Genomic DNA, 25,559 nt, shown 5'->3' on the forward strand with positions numbered 1-25,559 from the left:
AAATAACTCTACATAATGACTACTTATTCACCTTGTTAACCCATCACCCTTGTCTCAGCACCCTATTGTTAATTAGAAGTTCTTATCTGATTCATGCTTAGTTGAACCTCTTGTTTTACAAAACTCCGATCTTAACTTTTTTTTTCCCTTCCTACTTATACCCTATACACATTTTCAAAAGAAGTTTACTGTATTTTGCGAGGTATCAGTAGAATGGATTCCCAGGGTAGACTGTCCATTGCTAGTGAACATGTGGGTTTAAGGTGAAAGGAAAAATGTTGAAAGGTGATAAGATAGTGTCCAGAATACAGTACTAAAGGAGGTGGCAGAAGCAGATACAATAATGTTTTGAGGTATCTTGACAGATACATGCAAAGACAGAATTGATGGATACAGTGCGGATAGAGGCAAAGGGTTTTTCTTTTAGAAAGGAGTCTTGTATCGGCACAGGCTTGGTTTGGCCAAAGGGCCTGCTCCTGTCCTGTACTGGCATTTTTTTTGTTGTTGTTCATTAGCAAAGTTGCTTCTGTGGTTAACACTGCTGTCTCGCAGCGTGGGGGACCTGGATTCAATTCCAGCCTCTGGCTACTGTGTGGAGTTTACATGTTCTCTCGTGTCTGCATGGGTTTCCTCCAGGTGCTCTGGTTTCCTCCCACAATCCAAAAATGTGCAGGTTAGGTGAATTGGCCAAGCTCAATTGCCTATGGTTTTCAGGGATGTGCCTATTAGGTGCATTAGTCAGGGGTAAATATAGGATAATAGGGTCAGGGAATGGGTCTGGGTGGGTTTCTCTTTTGGAGGGTTGATGTGGACTTGTTTGGGCCAAAGGGCCTGTTTCCACGCTGTAGAGATTCTATGTTAATTAGATGAAAAGACCCATTCATCCACGTCATAGGAATAATTAAACTTAATGAAATATTTGAAGATTTACAACTGAATGAACAATGGAGTGGTAAGGTGTAGGATGGTCATGATAAGGTTTTTAAAAATCATTGCTTTCTCAGGCTGTTCTGTTGTCTATGCTTAAGGTTGCTCCAGTAATGTTTCCTTTTGGAGTCTTCTACTTTCTTTCGCTTGAGTCTTAGGTTCTTGCATTTGGTTGCATGGATTGCAGTGCATGTTTAACCAGAGTGGAAAATACAACTCCCAGGATACTCCAGTGTTGCACTGTTTCTCAACATTGTAATGCAACCTCAACTTCCCATATTTCTGAATCTAATGAATATCTGTTTCTTTGATTTGCAAAATTTAGAAGTTACCTTTACAATGCAGATGAAGCATGTCATTGTCGTTAAATAGGAAGAGACAATAACTATCTCTTCCTTGATGGATTGGGAGGAGGTCTGCAAAGGAAAGTGATTTAGGTTATTTGCTGGACATTGGGAGATTGCACAGATTAATCAGTGTTTATCATGTTGATGTGAACGCTCGGAATGTTTTCCAGTGATAAGAGTACCTCGGTTATTTAAATGGCAACATGGTTCATCCTTCACAGATCAAATGGGTGGCACGGTGGCACAGTGGTTAGCACTGCTGCCTCTCAGCGCCAGAGACCCGGGTTCAATTCCTGCCTCGGGCGACTGACTGACTGTGGGGAGTTTACACGTTCTCCCCGTGTCTGCGAAGGTTTCCTCCGGGTGCTCCGGTTTCCTCCCACAGCCCAAAGATGTGCAGGTCAGGTGAATTGGTCATGCTAAATTTCCCATAGTGTTAGGTAAGGGGTAAATGTAGGGGTATGGGTGGGTTGCGCTTCGGCAGGTCGGTGTGGACTTGTTGGGCAGAAGGCTCTGTTTCCACACTGTAATGTAATCTAATTAATCAAATGCTCTTGTGTACAGCTGTAAAAGATCGTCAAATGTAGATTTACATGGCTATCTTAACAAAATTGGGCAGCATGGTGTCTCAGCGGTTAATACTACTGCCTTAGTGCCAGGACCCGGGTTTGATTCCCGCCTCTGGCAACTGTCTGTGTGGAGTTTGCACATTCTCTCTGTCTGCGTGGGTTTCTTCCCATGGTCCAAAAATGTGCAGGTTGTGGATTGGCCATGCTAAATTGCCTAGAGTGCCTAGGGATGTGTAGGTTAGGTGGATTAGCCATGGGAAGTATGGAGTTATAGGAATGGGGGTGGGGCAAGGTGGTTATTCCAGCTGGGATGCTGTTTGCTGAGTCAGTATGGAATTATTGGCCTGAATGGCTTGTTTCCACACTGTAGGGATTCTATGAAAGGAATGATGAAGCAAACTTTCCTGCATAAAGTGCACTTGGCATTAGTTGCTTTTTTTAAAAAAAAAAGCTCTGTGCGATAGAGATGCATGTGAGGAGCTTTCCAGAAGTCCTTATGCAGATGGAGTCAGAGTTTGGATATTTGAGTTATCTGGTTAGTGACCTAGAAACTGCAAGATTTCCAAGTGTCTAACTCCTGGATAACTATAAACATCTCACCTTGCCTCCCTCAAACCGTGAACTTCCCTGACTAGATTCATCCAAAGTTCTGACTCCCTAACACGATTCACTGCCTCCCTTGTCACCTTCCTTACTCTTCCATTTTTCTCCCTTGCCTCACTCGTACACGTTCAACACTAACCTGTTCAAAAGCTACCTAAATGAAGCAGACATTTTCAGCATGTTAGTGAATGAACTCAGCCGAATGATTTTTTTAAGAAAATAGCATAGCTTGTCTGCCCTCAACAATTTAGAACTGCAAAGTAGTATGCATTCCATTTGTGTACATGACTCGCTTCTGAGGAGAAAAGCGTCACATGTCCTATCCAGAAATTAGTTTGATTGCTAGCCAAAAATGTCAGTGGCAATCTTGTTATGACTGCCACTACTCTGAAGATTTGGACCAAAATGTCTAAAGCATTGGGGCAGAGCTTCATGTTGTATTACTATCAAAATAAAGTAGTAGGAGATTGGTAACATACATGTTTTTAACACAAAACAAATGGCATTGTGCTTTGTAGATCCAGTGTAGGTTTATCCATTAACTCTATTGAGAACATGAAAAATTGAGCCATATACGATAAGATATTTTTAATCTACTAGCATGCTGTGCATTTTGCATAGGGTACTGAATGAATCCGGGTAATTTTTGTGTAGAGTTGTATTCAATGGAGACTTATTATCAAGTAAATCAAATTCACATCTCAATAGTAACAGATTTTCTTGCTACATTTCAGCATGTTTTAAGTCAAATAGTATCTTGTTGGTTCATGAAGATTTGAATCATGTTGTAGTAAATGTGTCAAATGAAAATCAACCAAGATGGGCATTTTTTAAGCCAGTTCGATGCAAAAAAACTTAATTTTCCTTTCTAAAGAACTGAATTATGGTAAGCTGTGGTGTCTGTATGTACAGCAATATTTATGTTGATCTGCACTCTGGATAAGCTGGCTAAAATTATGTACCTGAAATACCAGACGTTCACTGTATTATTGCAATCTCCGCAATATCTATTTAGTCAGTTGAGGGTGCGAATGAGGAGAATGCTTTTTGGTGAGGTTTATTTAAGGTAAAGCTGCATCTTTGTTTGTCATTTATGCTGTAAATCAAGTTATGACAGTCATGTGTATACCCCTAGCATTATGCTTCTACTACTTCATGTGTTTTTGTGTGGACCTCCTGATCAACCAGCACACTCCTGGTCCCATAGGTTACTTTAATAAAAAGGTTGCTGTGTCAGGTTTTGCATTTGGACTTTAGAATAGTAGAACATAGTTGTTTTCTTTTCATAAGAGTGACCTAATCCAGCCTGTGTCAGAGAGCAGGGAACTTTCTGAATTTTTAGGAGAGGAAATGGTTTATGACGTAGTGTGTATGTTGAAGGCCATTTAGCTTGCTTTTAATTCCGGCAGAGGAGATCAGAAGAAAATAGCTTCTCTCTCAAACAGTGTATCAACCAGTGCAAGAAAAGCACAGTTGCTTCAATAGAGAAACTTTCGGTTTGTGCACCTTTCGACCTGGAGTAGTTGATGTGGAAACCCTACAACTATTAAAAGCTGAGAAATTAAGTTCTGGTTTTGAAGTATTCAACTGAAGACTTCACAGTTCACCTTGAAGAACCAGGGGATTCATTGAACTAAAAGATTTGATGTAGAGGACTAATTTCTCTGGATATGTATAACTAAAAGGTTGATGTTGGGGAATAGGTTGACACTTTGTTTTGCTTTTGATAAGTAGGTAACAATGTTTTAGTTTTGTCATAAATTTCTGTTAAAGAAACTCTGCAGCCTCATGTGAATGACCACTATGTTAAACAAATCTTTTGAACTACCCATCAGGCGAGATTTCATTCTGGGACCGGACTTGTTCAGTAGTACCATTTAGATCAGATCATGACAAAGATTCCTATCTCCGTATTGACTAGAGGTGTCTATGCTTGTTTGGATTTATTGGCTCAGAATTGTTTGAGTTAAAATTTTAAATGAGTTTTGCTTGACTGTAGACTATTTCTCTATTATTTGTAGTCCCAAATTCGGTATTTTGAAGAGTAACTTTTCCAACCTTTTTTTTTTGTTTTCTTTTTCAGGCTCTACTGCAAGTAGTCCTATTGTAAAATCATGAAAGGCATGTGAAAGTTTCCAAACCCAGGTGTGTTTTGAGAGTTGAGAGTAAATTTTGCCATCTGTCATGCCAATAGACTGAAACTTTGATCTATTGACTACTTGCAACCTGTATAAATGGTAGTCCAAGCAGTTGGTCTTCAGTTACACCTGGGGTGAGCAGCTCCAGATAATTATTCAATACCAGTAAGAAAAATGCTGCAAGAATTAAGAATGCCGACAACTTAGCTTCATGCATCCAACCTGTCCAGTTGTTGTGGAAGGCCCACCATCTGAGGGATCCTCAAGCTCTTGTCAAGGCCTCACATCTGCTCCTGAAATGTCTCTCTTTCAAGCTTTGGGTCCAGTGCAGACCTGGTTAGGACAAGAATTGGAGAAATGTGGGATTGATGCCATGATCTACACTCGATACGTCCTCAGTCTTCTGCTTCATGACAGTTATGATTATGACTTGCAGGAACAGGTATGCATTTACTTGATTTTAAATGAATTTTTTTTAATCTTCAAATGACTTGTTTAGAATTTCGCTAATCATGAAAGTGTTTCCATGATTTAACATTTTGTTTGAGCATTGAATTTTATTTTTCAATTTATATTGAAAATATTTTCTGAGCTAGATATTTTCTGTAACTTCATCACAAATGAAGTAATTTGCCTGTGTTAATTTATTGAGGGGTCTTTTTATTCTGACCATGGTGCACAGAATTAATGTTTGTTAGCTATCAGATGTTCCTCTGTAGTTATACATTCTGACATCGATTTATCTGAATGAAATGGGTGGGCACTATTTTTCATTTGGATAATTGAACCAATTTACTAAATCTGTGCCTCTCCTCTGGGGGGGGTTGGAGTTTTCTGAAGTTTCTCTCTCTCTCTCTCTCTCTCTCTCTCTCTCTCTCTCTCTCTCTCTCTCTCTCTCTCTCTCTCTCTCTCTCTCTCTCTCTCGAGTCTGTTTCTGTAAGGGACAGACAGCGTTGCTGAAGCTTCCACCCCCCCACCGTTCAGTTCAATGGGATTGACACAATGAACACTTGCTATGTCCATTCCCTGTTCAGGAGATGAGGCAGCAGCACATTGTGCACGAGCTTCTGCTGCCTCCTGGGGGCAGTCAGACTGAACACTAATGGTAAGACTGCTACTGCCTTGCTATACAGGGCAATGTTGGAGAGATTATCAGCGGAAGGGGGATTTACGGTACCCCTGGGGAGTGAGGTAGGGTGGGAGGTCTGTCATTTGGAGATGGTGCCTGGGCTCCCATTGATGTCCACTACTGTTCTCAGCAGCATTTCTAAAGGCTGAGTTTACTTTTGGTCATTGTCAACGAAAGCTGCGATTGGTGTTGGAAACACCTCTTTGTAATTTTTCTATCAGGACCTTGAGATCTTCAGATAATAGAGGTTCTTCTGTAAACATTATAATTGTTAAATCTGGCTCCCCTTTCCCAAAATGCTATTGACAAGTCAATTGAAAATTTGGCAACTGAAATTGATATTTTTTCCTAGCAAGGGTATTGATGCAAACAAAATCAAGATAATCAGACATAACTGAACTACAGATTGGCCATGAATTTGTTGACAAGTCAGAAGTCTCATGACAGGTTATAGTCAGACTGGTTTATTTGAAATCATAAGCTTTTGAACATAACTCCTTTTGTCAGGTCAAGTGAAAGAGAAGCACAACTTATAGGTAGAAAGATGAAAAGATCTGAGTGGAGTGATCAAAAGTGAGTCAAGTGTCAACAGCTGAATAACAAGCAAGGGAATGATCTATAAATTGGTTAAATGAGGCAGAGATAATTGGCAACAAAAAAATAAGGTGATGCTGGAGACATTCCAAACGACTGGGTCTTAGATTCGCATGCCACGGGTCTAACCAAACTAATAAGTAATCCAAAGCACTACGAACTAATTAAGGTAGAGTAAAACAACTTATTGAGGTGATGGTGTCAGAACAGGAAGGAAGATGTTACAGAAATGTGGTGGGATCATGTAGTATGACATGAACCCAAGATCACTGAAGTCATCTTCATGGGTATGGAACTTTGGCAGTCAGTTTCTGCTAGGCAATTCTGCATTGTTGTGTATCTTTTTGAAGGCTGCTTTGGAGGATGCTTACCTCAAGATCAGACATTGCTGTGCAATGTTCTATTTTGTCCAATACTTTAGTTAATGATTTTCTGATTTGTTTTCAACAATCGAAGTAATTCAAGATAGTTTTCATTCAGGTTCCAACATCTTAGTGTGATTTTTAGCTCCAGGATGAAGGCAAGGTTCTTAAAATTTGTCCTGATGTGGGTGCCAACATTTGTCCATCACTAATTGTCCTTGAACTGAATGGCTTAGTAGCCCATTTCAGAGGGTAGTTAGAGTCAACCAAATTGTTGTGGATAGGATTCACATATGGACCAGACTCTCTGGTAAGGATGGTAGATTTAGTGTTTGAACTCATGTTCTGGAGTGTTGGTTTGCACCTCACTGGATTAGTAATCCAGTGGTATCACCAACACACCACATCTCTGTTAATAATCAAGGGAGATTAGCAGAGCCAATTATAATTTGGGACCTCTTCAAATTCAGCTCTGATCTTGAGCTCTCAAATAAGATATCATACGAGTGAATGAGCAAAGTTTCTTCAATCAGTAGTGTTTTCCCTACTTAAAGGATCAATTTTATTTTGAACGATAACTTGGCTATCCTTGACACGCCAAATCTATAATTTACCTTTTTTTTTAACCTGTTCTTTTGGTTTGTAACTCTACATCTTTTTGCTAGCTCTCATGATCACAAAATGCTTTCCTTCCTATCTTGTTATCTGCAAATTGAATGCTCATGTCTTTGCTCCCCATCTAAATAATTGCTGAAAAGTGGAAAAAGTGGATCTCAGCATGACCTTGACAGGTTTCTGTGCATCATACCCTGCCAATGAGATAAAACTTCATTATCATCGAATGATACAATCCTTACACTGTGGAAACAGGCCATTTGGCCCAACAAATCCACACCGACCCTCCAAAGAGTAACCCACCCAGAACCATTCCCCTACCATATTATCCTACGTTTACCCCTGACTAAAGCACCTAGCCTACACATCCCTGAACGCTGTGGGCAATTTAGTCTGGCCAATTCACCGAAAGTGCATATCTTTGGATTGTGGGAGGAAACTGGAGCATCCAGCGGGAACCCACGCAGACACAGGGGGAATGTGCAAACTCCATAAACAGCCACCTGAGGCTGGAATTGAACTCTGGTCCCTGGTATTGAGGCAGCGGTGTTAACCACTGAGTCACTGTGCTGCCTTAAGGCAAGGCATAGATCAGAGCACCGTTACTGAGTAGTGCTGCTCCAGTTGGCATGCAGCGAATGGCAGAGGATGGTTTCAGTCCATCCATCTTTGGTTTGTGGGCTCAGCATGCTCCTGCTGTGCCACTTAAGCAGGAGCATGCTGTCAGCCAGCCAATTTTCTATCCATGCTCATGTATTACCCATGACACAATGTGCTTTTATTTCTGCAATAACGTTTGATGTGGCACACTTAAATGTTTCGTAGAAAAACAAGTACAGCTCATTTCCCTTCTCCCTTAGCCATTGTACTCTGAGTAAATCACCACAAATTACCTTTAATTTGGCTACTTGTTCTGAAATCTCTCCAGTACTGAAAGAATGATGTAAACTTTTATTGCATGTAGCAACCATAATAAGACCCCTCAAGTAAATAAGTTTAAACCTCACAACCTGATTTTTAATGTGGCTGTTACCTGATTAATGGTGGAATCTGGCCAGGATTCCAACTCCAATTGCCTATCTTTGGAATTGTCAGGGAACACTGTATCCTTTCGCAGTGTTCTTTGAAGTTCTGTTACCGAATTGTTCTGATGTTGGATTCTTATGCAATTTTCCCTTCCATATTTGTGGTGCCACATAATTGGTAATTGAATAGATTCATTTGTCCTCACCAATGACATTGCTGGAGACCTCCAGTCTATAGCTTGCTGCCTTATTATTCGCTCCCCTGTTCCTTGTTACATTTGGAGTTAGCTGTCTGTTTCAAACAGATTTTTTCTGCAATTACCCCTTAATTTCAAGATCTTTTTTCTGCAGGCAGACTTATTTGCCCATTAGTCATGAGGCTGGAGATTATCAAGCAGTGTTATCTTCTCACTCTCAGGAAACCGTTTTTGTTTCAACAACTCCTTCCTGTGAATGGTTAATTTGCATGCTTTAATAATTCCTTTATAACAGTTTCTCCTTATTCCTTTTCATCTGGCGAAACATTTTATTCCAGAAAGATTTGTTGCTGATCCTTAAACCATGGAGTTAAACTTTTGAAATTTATAGTATCACAAGTTATTCCTTCAAAGAAATTAACTTGTTAAACATGAATTTTTCCCTTCCCATTCCATGATGACTCCTGACTACCTTTTTAACACTGCCTACAGGGAAACTAAAGGTAATGATCCGTTATAATATGACAGTCAATCCAACTGGCCTGTATCTTTTTTTATACCACCCTCCCTTGCTCAAACATAAGGGTTATATATGAACCTATCTTATGAAACCTTTTTTGATTTTCTTTGTATTAATTCTTTCTCCTTATTTAAATTTTGTCATTCACCGCCATCCTTCTATAAACTGACTAATCGTCAGATCTGCCACTCACTTTTCTGCAGCAATATGCTTTCCCTCAAGCTTGATGTTTTCCCTAAACACTGTCTATGGTGGGTCCTCCCTTTTAGAATTTTCTTTATAGTAGGAGTATACTTATTCTCAGTATTGAAATATTCACTGGCAGACTTTTAAGGGGCTATGTATTCAATTTTAACATGGTTCCTACTACTTGGGGATAAGTGAGGGCTTGCAGATTAGTCGACTATGTTGCTGGAAAAGCACAGCAGGTTAGACCGCATCAGAGGAGCAGGTGAATCCTGCTAAGGGCTGCCTTTTACAGAGATCTTCGTTAATCTGGTCACATTACACTACATTTATACCAAATCTAATATAACCTTCTAAGGAAATATTTGAGTTTGTCTGCTTTGATATTTATAAAGGTCTATGCTCAGCTTGTTTTAGTGTTTTGATGACTTTTGAAGCAGTGAATTTTAAAAATAAAATCAACAAAAATACAGATGACCATATGTCCTGTACAGTTAATGTGTTCATTGAAATCTGCAATCCCCTTGCCTGTTCTATTGTTGAGTATTCAGCTATTTGTTTAATATCCAAATTTTTGTCCATATTAAGCTACATCTCTATTTATCGGAGTATGCATAGGGAAATATCTGAAATTTGACTTGAATTTGTGCCAATAGTTAACTTGATATGTTGTTTGGAACGAACCTTTGTTAATTTTATTTTGTGATATCTCAAGGTTCTTCCTTATTTACCTCATATATAAAAAAAACCTTTCTAGTAATTCAGTCCTCTGGCATTGAGCCAAAATCATGGTCCTAGTGTACACCATTTTGAGTTTATTTCCCTGTGCCTATGTAGTCAAGTGTGTGGGGTATGTTGAACAGATGCCTTTAAATTTATATTCAGCTTGTGATTTATTACTGTTATCGATCACTGGAGGAATGTTAGTCGGTTATCGCTCTCAATGTCTTTAAATGAAAGATTTAGATGAAACTGTTTAAGGAAAAGAAATGTTTCCCATGTTTTTCTCTTCCCACATATATTACCTTGCACCTATCTGTATTGAATTCCAATTGTTGGAATTGTATTCACTTAAGAATTTTGCCTAGATCATCTTGTAGTTTCTTGGTGCTTCGTTAGACTCGGTTACTCCACCTAATTTATAGTGACGTGACAGTTGATAGTGGACTGTTTGTTTGTGAACTGGAACTAGTAATGAGGGCTTGTCATTGACTCTGGTGAAATGCCAGCATGTTAGTTTTGAAACTGCATTCCTTTCAGACATTGAGACTGTAACTTTAATTTTATGGCAAGAAAATTTATCCAGTAATTCAAATTAAGTAACTAATTTTAAAATGGAAACAGTACCTTGACTGTGCTCAAGGAAAGATAGTGTATAGTTAATTTGGACTAATGGGTATGGAATTAAACCTTCATCTCCCAGAGTTTTCTGGCAGTCCTGGTACACTATATAGTAGGGCTGTTCAACATCCACTTCAAAATCACTTCCTCAATCATGTGAGATCTCCCTCATCATGCTTTTGTAAGTTGCTTACTTAATTCAGCACCTCCATTGTAAATCTTTATTATTCTGCCTTCAACCCCATTTGCACTTGTAAAGCATCTGTTCTTCAAATTTCTTTTGCTGTAAGTATTTATTTAATCTTGTTTAACTTTGTAGCAGTGTTAATTTTTTTTGTTTACTGTTTAAACCATCTTAAACCATTTTCTATTCCTCCTGTGTTCTCCTTGGTAGTCTTGCTCACTTTTCTGTGTGAAAGTTTGCTTTACTTTTGCATGGCATTCTCAATATATTTAAGATGTTTGTTTATTTTCAAGGACCCTAGACTCCTTGGTATCAAACAAAGGGGGACTATCTTAGAATGTTTTTAGGGGAGTGAAATGTTTGTTTGTATTCCTTTAGTGGAAGTTGCCTTTTAAAAATTGTCTGGCAAATCACATTACCAGATTTGACATGAACATAAAGTGATTGTTTTATAACTTTTATTACAAAGTGAGATCACTTTAGCAGTGGATTGTATTTCCTGAGATCACTGGTTATTGTCAAGTGCACCACTGTGTGAGTGCTTCATGTGGAATCCTTAATGATTGCAGGCTGCTTTCTGAACATAGCATTTATGTTCAAATTCTAGACCACTTGGATAATTTTATTGGTTAAAACTTCTAATTACCGTATACTTTCTAATTACACTTGAACTTTTGGTATTTCCTTGGTTAAAAACCCTACTATTTTTGCTTCTACTTATTTGTCTAAGGTAAAATTGTCTTTTTGTCATATTACACAGCCTAATTTGCTTGGAAACTTATTCCATGTGAATGGCAGACTGATTGAATCCAGGGAGGAATTTTTCAAATACGGTTTTAAAACATTGCACAATTGACATCCGTGGAAGACATTAACAAACTCCGAATTTAGCCTTGATTTTTTTTGCTTGCCTGGCATAGGTTTTTTGGGGCTCAGAAAGCTGAGGTGAATTTGAGCTGCAGTTCACATGGGTATTTAAACTTGTCCTTGACCCACCTGCCTTTTTTTTAAAAGAGGAATTACTGTCAATACTATCTGAATTTTGTCTGGTTCATATTTTGCAGTCAATTCTTGTGGATCTGCATTTTTTCCAGACATTTGAGGGGTCCAGCTTTGATTCAACACCTGAGGCAACTGTGTGGAGTTAGCACATTTTCCCTGTCTACTTGGGTTTCCTTTTGGATGCTCTCTTTTATTTAAACCACAGCCCTAAGATGTGCAGGTTAGGTGGTTTGGCCATACTAAATTGTCCATGGTATGTCCCAAGGATGTGCAGGCAAGATGGATTAGCCATGGGATATGCAGGGGTTGCAAGCATAGTACAGAAGGGTGGGTCAGAGTGGGATTTTCTTTAGGGGTTGGTGTGGACTAGGGTTGAATGGCCTGCTTTGACTCTGTAGTGATTCTGATTGTATTAAATTATTTGACAAGCTGGTTGGAATGGGAGATGGTTTGGATGTTTTTGATCATGGTGTTACTTCCATATACTATCTATGGTAAGCATCTCACTATGTGGTGGGATCAGCAGTTGTGCAGGAGAAGAGCCAAGGTTTCAGAAGATGCAAGCCATATCGTAGAATTTCTCGATCTCTCAGAAGGTCAGACCTTCTGCAGAACTTAATCAGAAAAACCTGCTGTCAATAACTGTGGAAGTGAGCTTCAGCTTTTTATCTGCAAAACCTTCTAGAGTTCTGCTAGTGACGCATTCTGGATCTTCACATCTAAAATTTATAAATACACAAGGTAGATCATTGGCTTTGCTAAAACCTGTAATTAGGCAAACTCCCCTTGTAGTGACAACAGTCAGAATGATCAGGTACTTCTGTTTCTTCTGTTTCTTGTTTAATTCACCCCCAAATGCAGCGTGCCATTGATCCAACAACTGCTATGGGGTGTTTTATTAACTGTAAAGAATATTTATGTACCAGCTATGCAATGGATAATCCCAAACAGAGGGGTCTGCAGCCTTAGGTCAGATTTACTGTGAGCTGTCTTGATTCCTTCGTACTCCAACATCTCTGGCACTTATTTTGAGGACTGGTTCTCCCACTTCAGACTGGGCTAGTGATGTCAATTGGTGACTCTGTCAATGATGGCTGTAACATGAGCCACATGACCACGTTGAACAATCACTTAGAAAGGTATGGATGATATTGCAACAGGGCTAGATGTCCCCTTCACTCGAGGCTACAAGGGTTCCTGAAATGTTAGTGTTTTGTTCCCTGTACAATATCTCTGTTGAGATGACAAGTGAATGTCAAGGAGGGTTTGGGGGGCTTGTCACTTGTTTCTGGATGAGCAGAACGTAAAGAATAAATAAAATGAAATTAGGATGCCATCACCAGACCAGCAACTTGCATTGCTCTTAAGCATATTCTCCTCATATGCATCTATTGTCAAACAAAGTAAGTGAAATAATGTGTTTCACTATGCCCACTAAAAGCTAAGCCCTCCCCTTTGCATTAATTAGACTTTCAATCTTTGCATATCTGCCAATAAAATGAGTGACAGTGGAGTTGTTCTGCAGATGCAGAAATGGTGAAAAAAAAAATGGGTGGTGATAAAATTTTGTGGCATTATCTTGAGAGAAAGCTCAGCAAAATATTTAGTGAATTACAGTTAAATGTAATGCATCCCTCTTTTGGTACATTTGTACATCATGAGGCTTCAGTTGAGTTGGTGACAAACTGCGGAGCTTCCTCCTCAAGACTAAGGCCATTTTGGTCTGTTTGTTTTAATTCTTCAGCCCTATCATGTTCAGCTTCCCATGCATCTGAACAAGGGACAATCATTGAATTTGCTAGCAAGATGAATATTAGATGAAGCAGTATCAACATGTTTTGCATGGATTGCAGGTTCCTTTTTCACCAAAATCCTTCTGAGATTGTAATCTATTGAGCTTCAAGTTGGAAGATTTTGATATTTCTTCTGTGAATATGATGCAGTAATATAAAAACCAAGTAATACAGGTGCTGGAGATCTGTTTATGGTATAGACTAAACCCCTCAATTTGGAAAAGATCACCTAGACTCCATCTTTTTCTTATTTTAAAGGCAAGTGTAAGGCATGTTCTGGATGCGATTCAATTGGTCAAGCAACATTTGAAGCAAAACACATTTTATTCTTACACTTTTTAAAATAAAGGTCATTCTGCTATAACATGTTCTTCGTTAGCATGAATTCGCTGTGATTGACAAATTGGGGACACTTTCTAGAGTTCAGACTTTTTAAAAATGTGTTGGCTGTAAGGCTTTTACATCGGCAACACTTTAAGTGCTGTTTCTCAAGTGCGGTTTTTCTATAATATGGGCATTCTACAAAAATGCAATCTTTGCGTTATGGAAGGCTTCCTGTACAGAGAGAATTTTTAAAAAGCTTAACTATAATGATTGAAATAATTAGCAAGCTAATAGTTATTAAGTGCCACTGATTAGCTGGTCCATAAATAGACCCTTGTCACATTCCATAAATACACACTTGACAGAGGCAAATTAAGTAAAATATATTGTCTCTCGTGCAGTGTTTCTCCAGTGCAGGAGGAAAGAACATTGAGAAAGCTGAGAGAGAACACTGAAGTTTTCTCCTGTAGCTGGGAGAGATTTGTAAGCAGCTTTCAAACTGCAACAGCTACAGAAAATTAAACTAAAATCCTGGTTCTGAAAGAGCTTGACCTTACTTCCTCATGCTGCTTTCATCAGCTCTTTTGAAGTAAAAACAAGCTAGCTACTATGCTAGGCTCAGCAGACAGTTCACCTCCTAGCTTACACTTGTTTTCAAAACAAACTTGACAGAACAAATCCTTCCTAATGGGATATCTTTTAACATGAGAAAAAAGTGAAAAATGCTGTAGAAACTAATGTGGCAGCATCTGTAGAGAAAGACCAGAATCATTTTGTACTTGAGCATTAATTTCGTCTCTCTCCACACACTGATATGATAGTTTTCTCCATTGGAGAGCAAAATGGCAAGTTGATATGTTTTGACTTTTGTTAGATGCAGTAATTAGATTACCTCCAGTGTGGAAACAGGCCCTTTGGTCCAACGAGTCCACACCGACCTGCCGAAGCACAACCCACCCAGACCCATTCCCCTACATTTACCCCTTCACCTTGCTCTACGGGCAATTTAGCATGGCCAATTCACCTAACCTGCACATTTTTGGATTGTCGGAGGAAATTGGAGCACCTGGAGATTGTGTGGACTACCTTTTATTCTGAGCTTAATGCATGCAACATTGTTTTTCTTGTATATATGAAGGGTAGTAGTAGAGAGCCCTGTAACATACGACAGTTAACTTAATATTGATGGAGAAATTCTTAATGCAGCACAAAATTAATTTGTATTTGATAAAGTAATACTTGTTAAAGGTGAATCATGTTTGATAAACTTGGTTGCAGTCTTGGATTAAAATAGCAGTGTTGATGTCCTTTATAAGGACTTCAAAAGAAGTTTGAAGGGCCAAATAAATATGTTGGAGAATTCCAAAAAGTGTGGTGATGTATTTTGGTGCAATGAACATGGGGTGACATAAATGAGAAGGTACAGTTTTAAGAGGTACTAAAACAAATATCTGGAGGCAGTGGGTTGACATTACAATTTTTACTTAGTTCTAATTCCGTGTAATAAAATGTCCCCACATGTTTTTCCAGCTAAGTAGCCACACACTGACATAAAAGATGAGGTGACCTAATAATTGATCAAGAGAGACCTTACAGAAGGAAAGATGCAGAGGGGCTTTGGGACAGCTTAGTGGAATCATTAAAATTAGGATGCTTAAGAGGCAGATACCTCAGCAGCATACTGATTTCTCAATGCTTCTACTTCCCATGAATTTGGAGGCATCTTTTCACTACTGCAACTTACCCAAAAGTGGTACGATATCAGTTAAGACAATTATGAAGAAATGTTTTCTTGGTCAAAACTTTCCCTCTTGTGCTCATGAGGGCATTTGGCAGGAATGCCAATTCTGTGTAAATCTAGCATTTATCTACATGTGGAAAGTGCTAGCTGGTTGATTTCTGGATTCTGGGAGAGGTGTTGCCATGGAGAATACATCAGTTAATAGTCAGTTAACTGCCAGGCTGTTAAAGTTAATCAGGTTTAAAATTTATCTTACGAATTGTATGTCACTTGTTTGAATTGAAATGGATCCACATGTTTTTGATGAAGGCTTATGCCTGAAATGTCAACTTTCCAGCTCCTTGGATGCTGCCTGATCTGTGCTTTCCTAGATCCACACTTTTTGTGATCTCCAGCATTAGCAGTCCTAATTTTCTTCTACATGTTCCTCGTCTGCAAAGAACACAGTGCTATATGTTAATTAGGTAACGACCAGGATGCCTGTTATCAATCAGCATTCTCTTACCTTCAACTAGCAATTTCCCCTCCAGCATTGATGTGAATTGTCCTGAAGTGAACATAATACAAATGTCTTTTGAACAATGTTTAATTGTCAACATTGAGCATGGGAAGCAGGATGAGTCAGCACCTAAGCGAGGAGACAGCTGGCAGTGAGGTGTCATTTTGAAGCAGAGACCGTATAAGGATACTGTATAAATGGGAAATAAACAGGAATTCTAGACGTGACAGAACTGCAACAGCTTACATATTTATATAGCCTCTTAATTTAGTGAAATGAGCCAGGGCATGTGCAGAAGGAAGTCCGTAAAAAATATGATGTCTGGGGATATGAGGATAAGGGGCCAGAAGGTCAAGGTCAAGGAGTAGTGTGAATTAAAAGGCAAAGATTTAGGGGGAGAATTCCAGGGCTCTAGGTAGTGTTCGGGCTGACCCTATCCACTGCAGGTGGCTGCATTCTTTTGTATTTGTCCTTTTTCATCTTTCCTTTTCTCAAGGGAGAGACAGGAGTAGCATTGGTGGTGACTTCTGGCTCCAAGGGTAGATGCATGGATTCCTGGAATGGCGGCAGGAGATGGTAGAACAGAGACTTCTGGCTATGACCCAGTACACAGACTTCTGGAATGGCAGTGGGACGATGGCTGCAGCGATGGTGGAGCAGGGACACCTGGCTGCAGTAGGTAGAGAGTGGGGACCCAACAGAAGTCGTGGAGCAGTGTTTGGGACCCTGGCCAATGAAGAAACTCTTTCATACTTTCTCTTTTATTCTTCTGTATCTCAAAAAGGTGCCGGATTGTGGCGAAGGAACACTTTTTTCACTGTATCTTCCTGGATGTATCTGTCAATAAATTCATTATGGATTTTAGCAAGGCCTTTGATAAGCTCCCCCATGGCCAAGCTGATAAAGAAGGTGAAGTCAAATGGGATCTGCAGTGATCTTGTAAGATGGACATCGAACTGGCCTGGTCATAGAAGACTGTAGTCTTGAGTGTTTTTCTGACTGGTGGTCTGCAGGGATCAGTGCTGGAACCCTTGTTTGGAATATACTTATGAATGATTTGAGGGAGAATGTAGGTGGTCTGATTTTGGTAATTCTGTGGGCAATTAAGATTGGGGGAACTTGTGGATAGTTAGGAGTGCCACTAGGATATAAATAGGCTGGAAGAATGGCAAATGGAATCTAATCTGGACAAATACATGGTGATGCATTTTAGAATGTCAAATACAGCAGAGAACTATGAAGTAAATGGCAAAACTCTTAGAAGCATTAACATACAGTGGGAATTCAGCGTAAAGGTCCACCGTTCTCTGCAAGTGACAGCACTAGTGAATAAGTTGGTCAAGAAGGCATATGGTATATAGTGTAAAAATTTACCAGGTCTCATTGGGAATATTGTGTGCAAGTGTATAGGCCTTTTTTAGTTTGGCCATATTGGGAATATTGTGTGCGGAAGGATTTTGAGACTTTGGAAAGGTACAGAAAAGGTTTATTAGGATGATGCCTGGCTTGGAGGGTATTTACTAGGAGGTAAAATTGGACAAACCTGATTTGTTTTCAACTGAATGTCAATGATAGAAGTTTTAAAAATTGAAAAAAGTAGTTGTTCTTTTTCCCAGGGTAGAAAATCCAATTACTGGGGGACATAGATGTAAATGGAAACAAATCTTTGACAGGGTGGTCAGTATCTGCAATGTACTAGCCAAGGAGGTGGTAGAAGCAGATATAATAGCAACTTTTAAGTGGCATCTTAGCAGGTCCATGAATATGCAGGGAATAGAGGTGTATAGATCATGTAGAGGCAGAAGGTTTTAAAGGATTCTGGGCAATCCAAGATGGAGGACAGGAAAAACTTCTGGCTGTAACAGCTGCTCCTTTTTTTGTTTTGAGGTATTTTAGGTGTTGGAGGTGATTTCCTTGAATTCCAGGAGCAGCAATTACTGTTTTATATGCTGTTCCATTGTTTTGGAACTTTAGAGAAAAACAAAATCAAAACAACAGCACTTGTAAAATGGAGGGGAACAGACAAAGGAAGCACAGGAGGTCCGTGCAGGAGAGAGAGAAAGAAACCCACATTGTTAACTAACAGAGCAGTGAACCTGTGCAGTTACTTCCTTTGCTGTTTGAATTTGTGTATCACTGGACATCAGAGTGATCTGGAAAAATTAACAAATGGTGAAATCAATCTTGGGAGAGGTCATAGCATAGAAACAGCTGTGTTAAGTGTGGCCTTTCAGTAAGTTTGCAGTAGTGAGTAGAGAGGGTTCTTTCTTGATTAATGTTTTATTGAGATGTCTCTTGATTAAACTTAAAAATATAAGCCATAACTCTTAATTTAACCTGGAGCAGTGTTTGTAGAGGAATAAGACAGTGCTATTTTCTGGGTCCGTAGATTGAAAGAAGCAAAAATGGCCTTCAGTTGCTTGATATGCTCCTCTTGTAGGATGTGGGAGTTTAGGGAGAGTTTCCGGGTTACTAAGGATTATACCTGCAATAAATGTTGGTTGTGGATCCTGTCAGATTGAATGGATCAGTTGGAGAGACAGAGGCAAAGAGGAATTTACAAGAACAAGGGGATGTGATGAATAGCAGTTATAGGAAGGGGGGAAAATTGCAGATATAGTCACATAGATGGTTTAACTCCAGGAAGGGCAAGAAAGGTAAGCAGCTCGTACAGGAGTCTTCTATGGCTATCCTCATTTCAAACAAGTATGCTGTTTTGGAAAATCTAGGGGGTGATGGATTCTTAGGGGAATGTAGCACGAACTGGGAAATTTAGAAACATATTTGTAAGGAGATCTGTTATCTGTAAGAATAATAGTGTGGTTATGGTTTAGGATTTTAACTTTCCAAGCATTAGACTGGGATTCCCATAGTGTTAAGAGTTTAGATGGAGAGGAATGTAAGTGTGTACAAGACAATTTTCTGATTCAGTATGTGGATGTATCTACGAGAGAAGATGCGAAACCTGACCTACTCTTGGGAAATAAGGCAGGGCAGGTGACTGAGGTGTCAGTGGGCGAGCACTTTGGGGCCACCGACCATAATTCTATTAGTTTTAAAATAGTGATGGAAAAGGCTAGACCAGATCTAAAAGTTGAAGTTCTAAATTGGAGAAAGGCCAATTTTGATTTCGCAGGTAAAGAGAAGGCTGGAAAATGGGAAGCTTTCAGAAATGAGCTAACAAGGCTCCAGAGGAAGTGTATTCCTCTTAGGGTGAAAGGAATGGTGGGTAGGTATAAGGAATGCTGGATGACTAAAGAAATTGAGGGTTTGGTTAAGAAAAAGAAGGAAGCATATGTCAGGTATCGACAGGATAGATCGAGTGAATCCTTAGAGTATAAAGGCAGTAGGAGAATACTTAAGGAAATCAGGAGGGCAAAAAGGGGACATAGCTTTGGCAAATAGAATTAAAGAGAATCCAAAGGGTATTTACAAATACACGAAGGACAAAAAGCTAACTAGGGAGTGATTACGGCACCTCAAAGATTAGCAAGGTGGCCTTTGTGTGGAGCTGCAAGAGATGGGAGAGATACTAAACAAGTATTTTGCATCAGTATTTACTGTGGAAAAGTCATGGAAGATATAGAATGTAGGGAAATAAATGGTGACATCTTGAAAAATAGTCATATTACGGAGGAGAAAGTGCTGGATGTCTTGAAACGCATAAAGGTAGATAAATCCCTAGCACCTGATCAGGTATGTCCTACATCTCTTTGGGAAGCTAGGGAAGTGATTGGGCCTCTTACTGAGATACTTGCATCATTGATAGTCAAAGGTGAGGTACCAGAAGACTGGAGGTTGGCTAACGTGCCACTGTTTAAGAAAGCTAGTAAGGACAAGCCAGGGAACTATAGCCCAGTGAGCCTGATGTTGGTGGACAAGATATTGGAGGGATTCCTGAGGGACAGGATGTACATGAATTTGGCAAGGCAAGGACTGATTCGGGACAGTCAACATGGCTTTGTGTGTGGGAAATAATGTCTGACAAACTTGATTTGAGTTTTTTGAAGAAGTAGCAAAGAGGATTGAGGGCAGAGCGGTTGATGTGATCTGTATGGACTTCAGTAAAGTAATTGACAAGGTTCCCCATGGGAGACTGGTTAGCAAGGTTAGATCTCATGGAATACAGGGAGAACTAGCCATGTTGATACAGAACTGGCTCAAAGGTAGAAGATAGAGGGCGGTAGTGGAGGGTTGTTTTTCAGACTGGAGGCCTGTGACCAGTGGAGTGCCACAAGGATCGGTGCTGGGTCCTTTACTTTGTCATTTACATAAATGATTTGGATGTGAGCTGAAGAGATACAGTTATTAAGTTTGCAGATGACACCAAAATTGGAGGTGTAGTGGACAGCAAAGAAGGCTAAACTTCAGATTGCAAAAGGATCTTGATCAGCTGGGCCGATGGGTTGAGTTGTGGCAGATGGAGTTTCTTGTTGTGGTTCTGTTTGCTGAGCTGGGAATTTGTGTTGCATATGTTTCATCCCCTGTCTAGGTGACATGCTCAGTGCTTGGGAGCCTCCTGTGAAACGCTTCTGTGATGTTTCCTCCGGCATTTACAGTGATTTGTATCTGCCGCTTCCGGTTGTCAGTTCCAGCTGTCCGCTGCAGTGGCCGGTATATTGGGTCCAGGTCGATGTTTGTTGATAACATCTGTGGATGAGTGCCATGCCTCTAGGAAATCCCTGGCTGTTCTGTTTGGCTTGTCCTATAATAGTAGTGTTGTCCCAGTCGAATTCATGTTGCTTGTCATCTGAGTGTGTGGCTACTAAGGATAGCTGGTCGTGTCATTTCGTGGCTAGTTGGCGTTCATGGATACGGATCGTTAGCTGTCTTCCTGTTTGTCCTATGTAGTGTTTTGTGCAGTCCTTGCATGGGATTTACTGTGGAAAAGTCATGGAAGATATAGAATGTAGGGTTTAATGATTTGAGTTTAATTTGGATTAATAAGAGGTGCTGTATTTTGGAAAAGCAAATCTTAGCAGGACTTATACACTTAATGGTGAGGTCCTAGGGAATGTTGCTGAACAAAGACCTTGCAGTGCAGGTTCATAGCTCCTTGAAAGTGGAGTCACAGGTAGATAGGATAGTGAAGGCAGTGTTAGGTGTGCTTTCCTTCATTAGTCAGAGTATTGAGTACAAGAGTTGGGAGGTCATATTGCAGTTGTGCAGGACATTGATTCAGCCACTGGAATATTGCATGCAATTCTGGTTTCCTTCCTGTTGTAAAGATGTTGTGAAACTTGAAAGGTTTTACAATAGATTTACAGCGATTGTTGCCATAGTTGGAGGATTTTAGCTATAGGGAGAGTTTAAATAGGCTAGAGCTGTTTTCCCTGGAGCGTTGGAGACTGAAGGGTGACCTTAGAGGTTTGTAAAATAATGATGGGCATGGATAGGATAAATAGGAAAAAGTCTCTTCCCTAGGGTGGGGGAGTCCAGGACTAGAGGGCATAGATTTAAGGTGAGGGGAATGACATAAAAGGGACCTCCGGGTCAACGTTTTCACGCAGAGGGTGGTACATGAATGGAATGAATGGTGGATGCTGTACAATTGCAACATTTAAAAGGCATTTGGGTGGGTATATGAATAGGAAGGGTTTGGAGGGATATGGGTTGGGTGCTGGCAGGTGGGACGAGATTGGGTTGGGATATCTGGTCGGCATGGACGGGTTGGACTGAAGGGTCTGTTTCCATGCTGTACATCTTTGATTCTGTTACTCTAGACTGTGGTGCAAGTTTGGACTGGAAAGTCTGTTCCTGTGCCGTCCTGTTCTTGACATGCAAAGACTGTGCACATTTAGTTCATGGCAACAGTTGTTGACGTGAAGGCACTAGAGTATATCTGCAAGTATTGGTAGGAGTTCCGGCAACCATTGCTCTTGTGACAAATCAAGCCATCCTTGGGTCTTTGCCTGATTTGTCCTTATCTACTCTGCTGCTTAAGGGGCTTGGATGATATGAAGGTAGTATATGTCAAAGGGATCAGCTGGTTAATTGAACATGCTCTGCTAGTAGCCATGAAAGTGTCAATTACCTTGAGCATTGTTCAAGTGGACTTTGCAGTATCTCGCATGCAGCTGCCTATCTTTAAACTGTCCAATGTGTGCTTTTATTAATGGATAGTGTTTTTTTTTCTTGATTCATTTATTTATTAAGCTTCACTTGGAGTTGTGACATGGTATTTTTTATGTACTGTACTAATTATTCCACTCCAATTTTATGCAACAGGAAAATGACATCTTCTTGGGCTGGGAGAAAGGAACCACAAAGAAATGGGGAAAAGGGAAAAAGAAGTGTTCAGATCTGAGTGTTGAGGAAATGAAGAAACAAGCTGCTGTTCAGTGTCTACGTTCTGCTTCTGATGAAGTAAGGAATTTGGCAAATCTGAATTAATTGTTTGAAAATTATATGTTACCAACTGCTAATTGGGGTGTTTCCCAATGCTTGTAAATTTCTAAAAGAGCATGTGTGGAAATCAGTGGAGCACTTGAAATTTCTGAAATGAGTTTCTGAGGCGCTATACTTGATGTACTTGTTTAAACGACTGCATAGAATAATTTGTGGTTCTTTTTATTTTCTATCATTATACTAATCAGAAGGCAAATACAGACTGAAAGGAAACTTTACACAGCACCTAACAATCAGATTTTAGAGTAATAATATCAAACTTTCCATTCTTGGAACATTTTTATTTTTATTATCATCTGAATCGTGTTGACAATGAAGAAGCATAAAAGTAGAATTTGAAGAATGGAAAGATTTTGTGATGATCCCACTGTTATGATCTGTTCAATATTGGTTTTGTTTTGACTGGTTGCTTACATAACGGATGTAAGGAATATGTCATTGCAGTGAGTTAAGAGCTGTTACCATTTCAGAGGAGATGATCATCTCCATAGTTTTGACTTTTAAATGCAATTCACTAACAAAATATTCCCCTGAAAAAGAATGTGAGGGAATATTTTTAAATTGATATGCATGTGAAGCAAAGGCCATGTGGGGGAAAAAAAACTTTCTCACAGCTAGTAGTCAGGCTACGGGATGCAGTAGAGGCAGGTTCAGTTGAGGCAATCAAGAAGGCACTGGATGATATTTTGATTGAAATAGTATGCAGAGATAGGTCAGAAGGACATTGATTAGACCATTGAATTACTGCGTTCAATTCTGATTTCCTTCCTATTGGAAAGATGTTGTGAAACTTGAAAGGGTTCAAAAGATTTACAAGGATGTTGCCAGTGTCGGAGCATTTGAGCTATTCTGGGAGGTTAAATAGGCTAGGACTCTTTCCCTGGAGCATCGGAGGCTGAGGGGTGAACTTAGAGGTTTACAAAATCATGAGGGGGTGTGGATAGGATAAATAGACAAGGTCTTTTCCCTGGGGTGGGGGCGTCCAGTACGAGAGGTCATAGATTTAGGGTGAGAGGGGAAAGATATAAAAGAGACCTAAGGGGCAACCTTTTCATGGATGGTGGTACGTGTAAGGAATGAAGTGGTGGAGGTTAGTAGAATTACAACATTTAAAAAGTATCTGGACGGATATGAATAGGAAGGGTTTGGAGGGATATGGGTTGGGAGCTGGCAGGTGGGACCAGATTGGGTTGAAATGTCTGGTCAGCCTGGATGAGTTGGACTGAAAGGTCTGTTTCCATGCTGGACATATACCTCTATAGCTATAACTAAGATTGGCATTCGATAACAAATGAGAGATCAACTGCGCCCCTTCTGTGACCTGAATTATGTTAGTCATTGAATTGTGTAGTATAGACTGATCTCTTCAAGGTGGTACAGAATCAAGTACACTGCTAGCTACACAATAATGCCATTTTGCTTTACTAGGCCCATAACATTAATATTTCAAGTGTTCACCCAAGAATCTTTTTTTTCATGTTGCAAGGTTTTCAGCTGACAAGGCAGTACTTTCCAAACCCCCACCACCCTCTGGGTGAAAAATATTTCCTCACATCCCTGCTAAATCACCTCCCTTTCACTTTAAAGGTATGCCGCCTTGTTATGGAGCCTTAACTACTTTATATTCACCCTGTCTGTGCTCCTAAAACTCTTAGACATGTGTCAGGTCCCCACGCAATCTTTGTCTGCGTGGGTTTCCTCCGGGTGCTCCGGTTTCCTCCGGGTGCTCCGGTTTCCTCCCACAGTCCAAAGATGTGCAGGTCAGGTGAATTGGCCATGCTAAATTGCCCGTAGTGTTAGGTTAGGGGTATGGGTGGGTTGTGCTTTGGCGGGTCGGTGTGGACTTGTTGGACCGAAGGGCCTGTTTCCACACTGTAAGTAATCTAATCTAATCTAAAAATGACCAAGCTTATCCAGCCTTCATAGCTTAAATGCTCCATCCCAGGCAACATCCTGATGAATCTCCTTTGCAGCCCTTCCCCCACAAGTATTATCACCTCATCCTTCCTCTAAAGTGGTGACCAGTACTCCAGCTGTGGCCTAAACACTATTCTGTCCAGCTCAATTATGACTTCCCTGCTGCTATAATCTGTGCCTTGCCTGATAAAAGCAAGCATCCTGTATGTAATCTTCACAACCCTATGAACCTGTCCAGCTCCCTTCAAGAGTTTGTGTACAAGCCCTCTGAGCTTACTGTTGCATGTATTCACTCTTAATTGGGGAGAAAAAGGAACACTTTTTTTTCCCCCCCAGGATTAAGACCTAATCTGATGTTTAATTGTATTTCTCTGGTGTTTTGTTCTAATTTCTCAGTTTCCCAGTTTAACTCTGTATGGCTCACCTTTGTTTACAATAAGTACCAATTTTAGAAATAGTCAGTCAGCATTGGGGAAAGAGCACCAGGATTATTGTGTGGGTCACTAATTTATTATCAGAACTGGGACTCTTTCTGTTCAACCTACAGATTACTTTCAACATTTTCTAAGTTTATTTTCAATTGTTCGCCTTCACTATATTCTTTTGTAGGTTTATTTGTTGGCCACTTCCAGCAGAGAATAACACTGGAGGAATAGTGTTGGGGAGATTGTGGGCTTGCAGTCATGATTTTAAATCCATTAATTGAAGTGAACAGAAAATTTGGCACACTTTTTTGGCAATTTTTCAGTCACCTTTCCCCACAAGCACCTGGAATTCCCAGTCTTAAATTTACCACTGCTACTGTTTTGAAGTATTTTCCCACTTTTTTTTGTCCGTGAAAATATTTTATAGATTTTCTTCTGTCTCTTTCTGGTGTCATGTTCAAACTTGAAAGCAATATTTCTACTTTGGCTTTTTGTTCTGTGTATGGTTGGATGAATTTATCAAACGCTCGCACAATGCATTCTACACTTTTGTGTGCCTTAAGAGCTTTGTGTTGACTGGGTCATTTCAGTTGATATCTAATTAATTAATAACGTGGATTTTCACGTGCTCACAACGACCTCTGTTCCACATATATTTGTTGGATTACCATTACACTAATGCTGCGTATTTTAAGATAAATGATCCCGAAGTG

General features: G+C 39.9%; 1 protein-coding gene across 8 annotated transcripts in view; it reads left to right on the top strand.

Annotated features, from left to right (window-relative positions):
- kiaa0232 (KIAA0232 ortholog) overlaps positions 1 to 25,559 on the top strand; it is a 128,478-nt gene that overhangs the window by 34,725 nt on the left and 68,194 nt on the right. For all 8 annotated transcript variants that reach the window (XM_072584060.1, XM_072584057.1, XM_072584059.1 and 5 more), the window contains exons 2-3: positions 4,530 to 5,026; positions 22,325 to 22,462. In XM_072584060.1, coding sequence (XP_072440161.1) covers positions 4,796 to 5,026; positions 22,325 to 22,462 — 369 coding nt within the window. In that variant the 5' untranslated portion in view covers positions 4,530 to 4,795. The remainder of the gene's footprint in view (positions 1 to 4,529; positions 5,027 to 22,324; positions 22,463 to 25,559) is intronic.

The sequence above is a fragment of the Chiloscyllium punctatum genome, chromosome 14 (assembly GCF_047496795.1).
Source record: "Chiloscyllium punctatum isolate Juve2018m chromosome 14, sChiPun1.3, whole genome shotgun sequence".
NCBI lineage: Eukaryota > Metazoa > Chordata > Chondrichthyes > Orectolobiformes > Hemiscylliidae > Chiloscyllium > Chiloscyllium punctatum.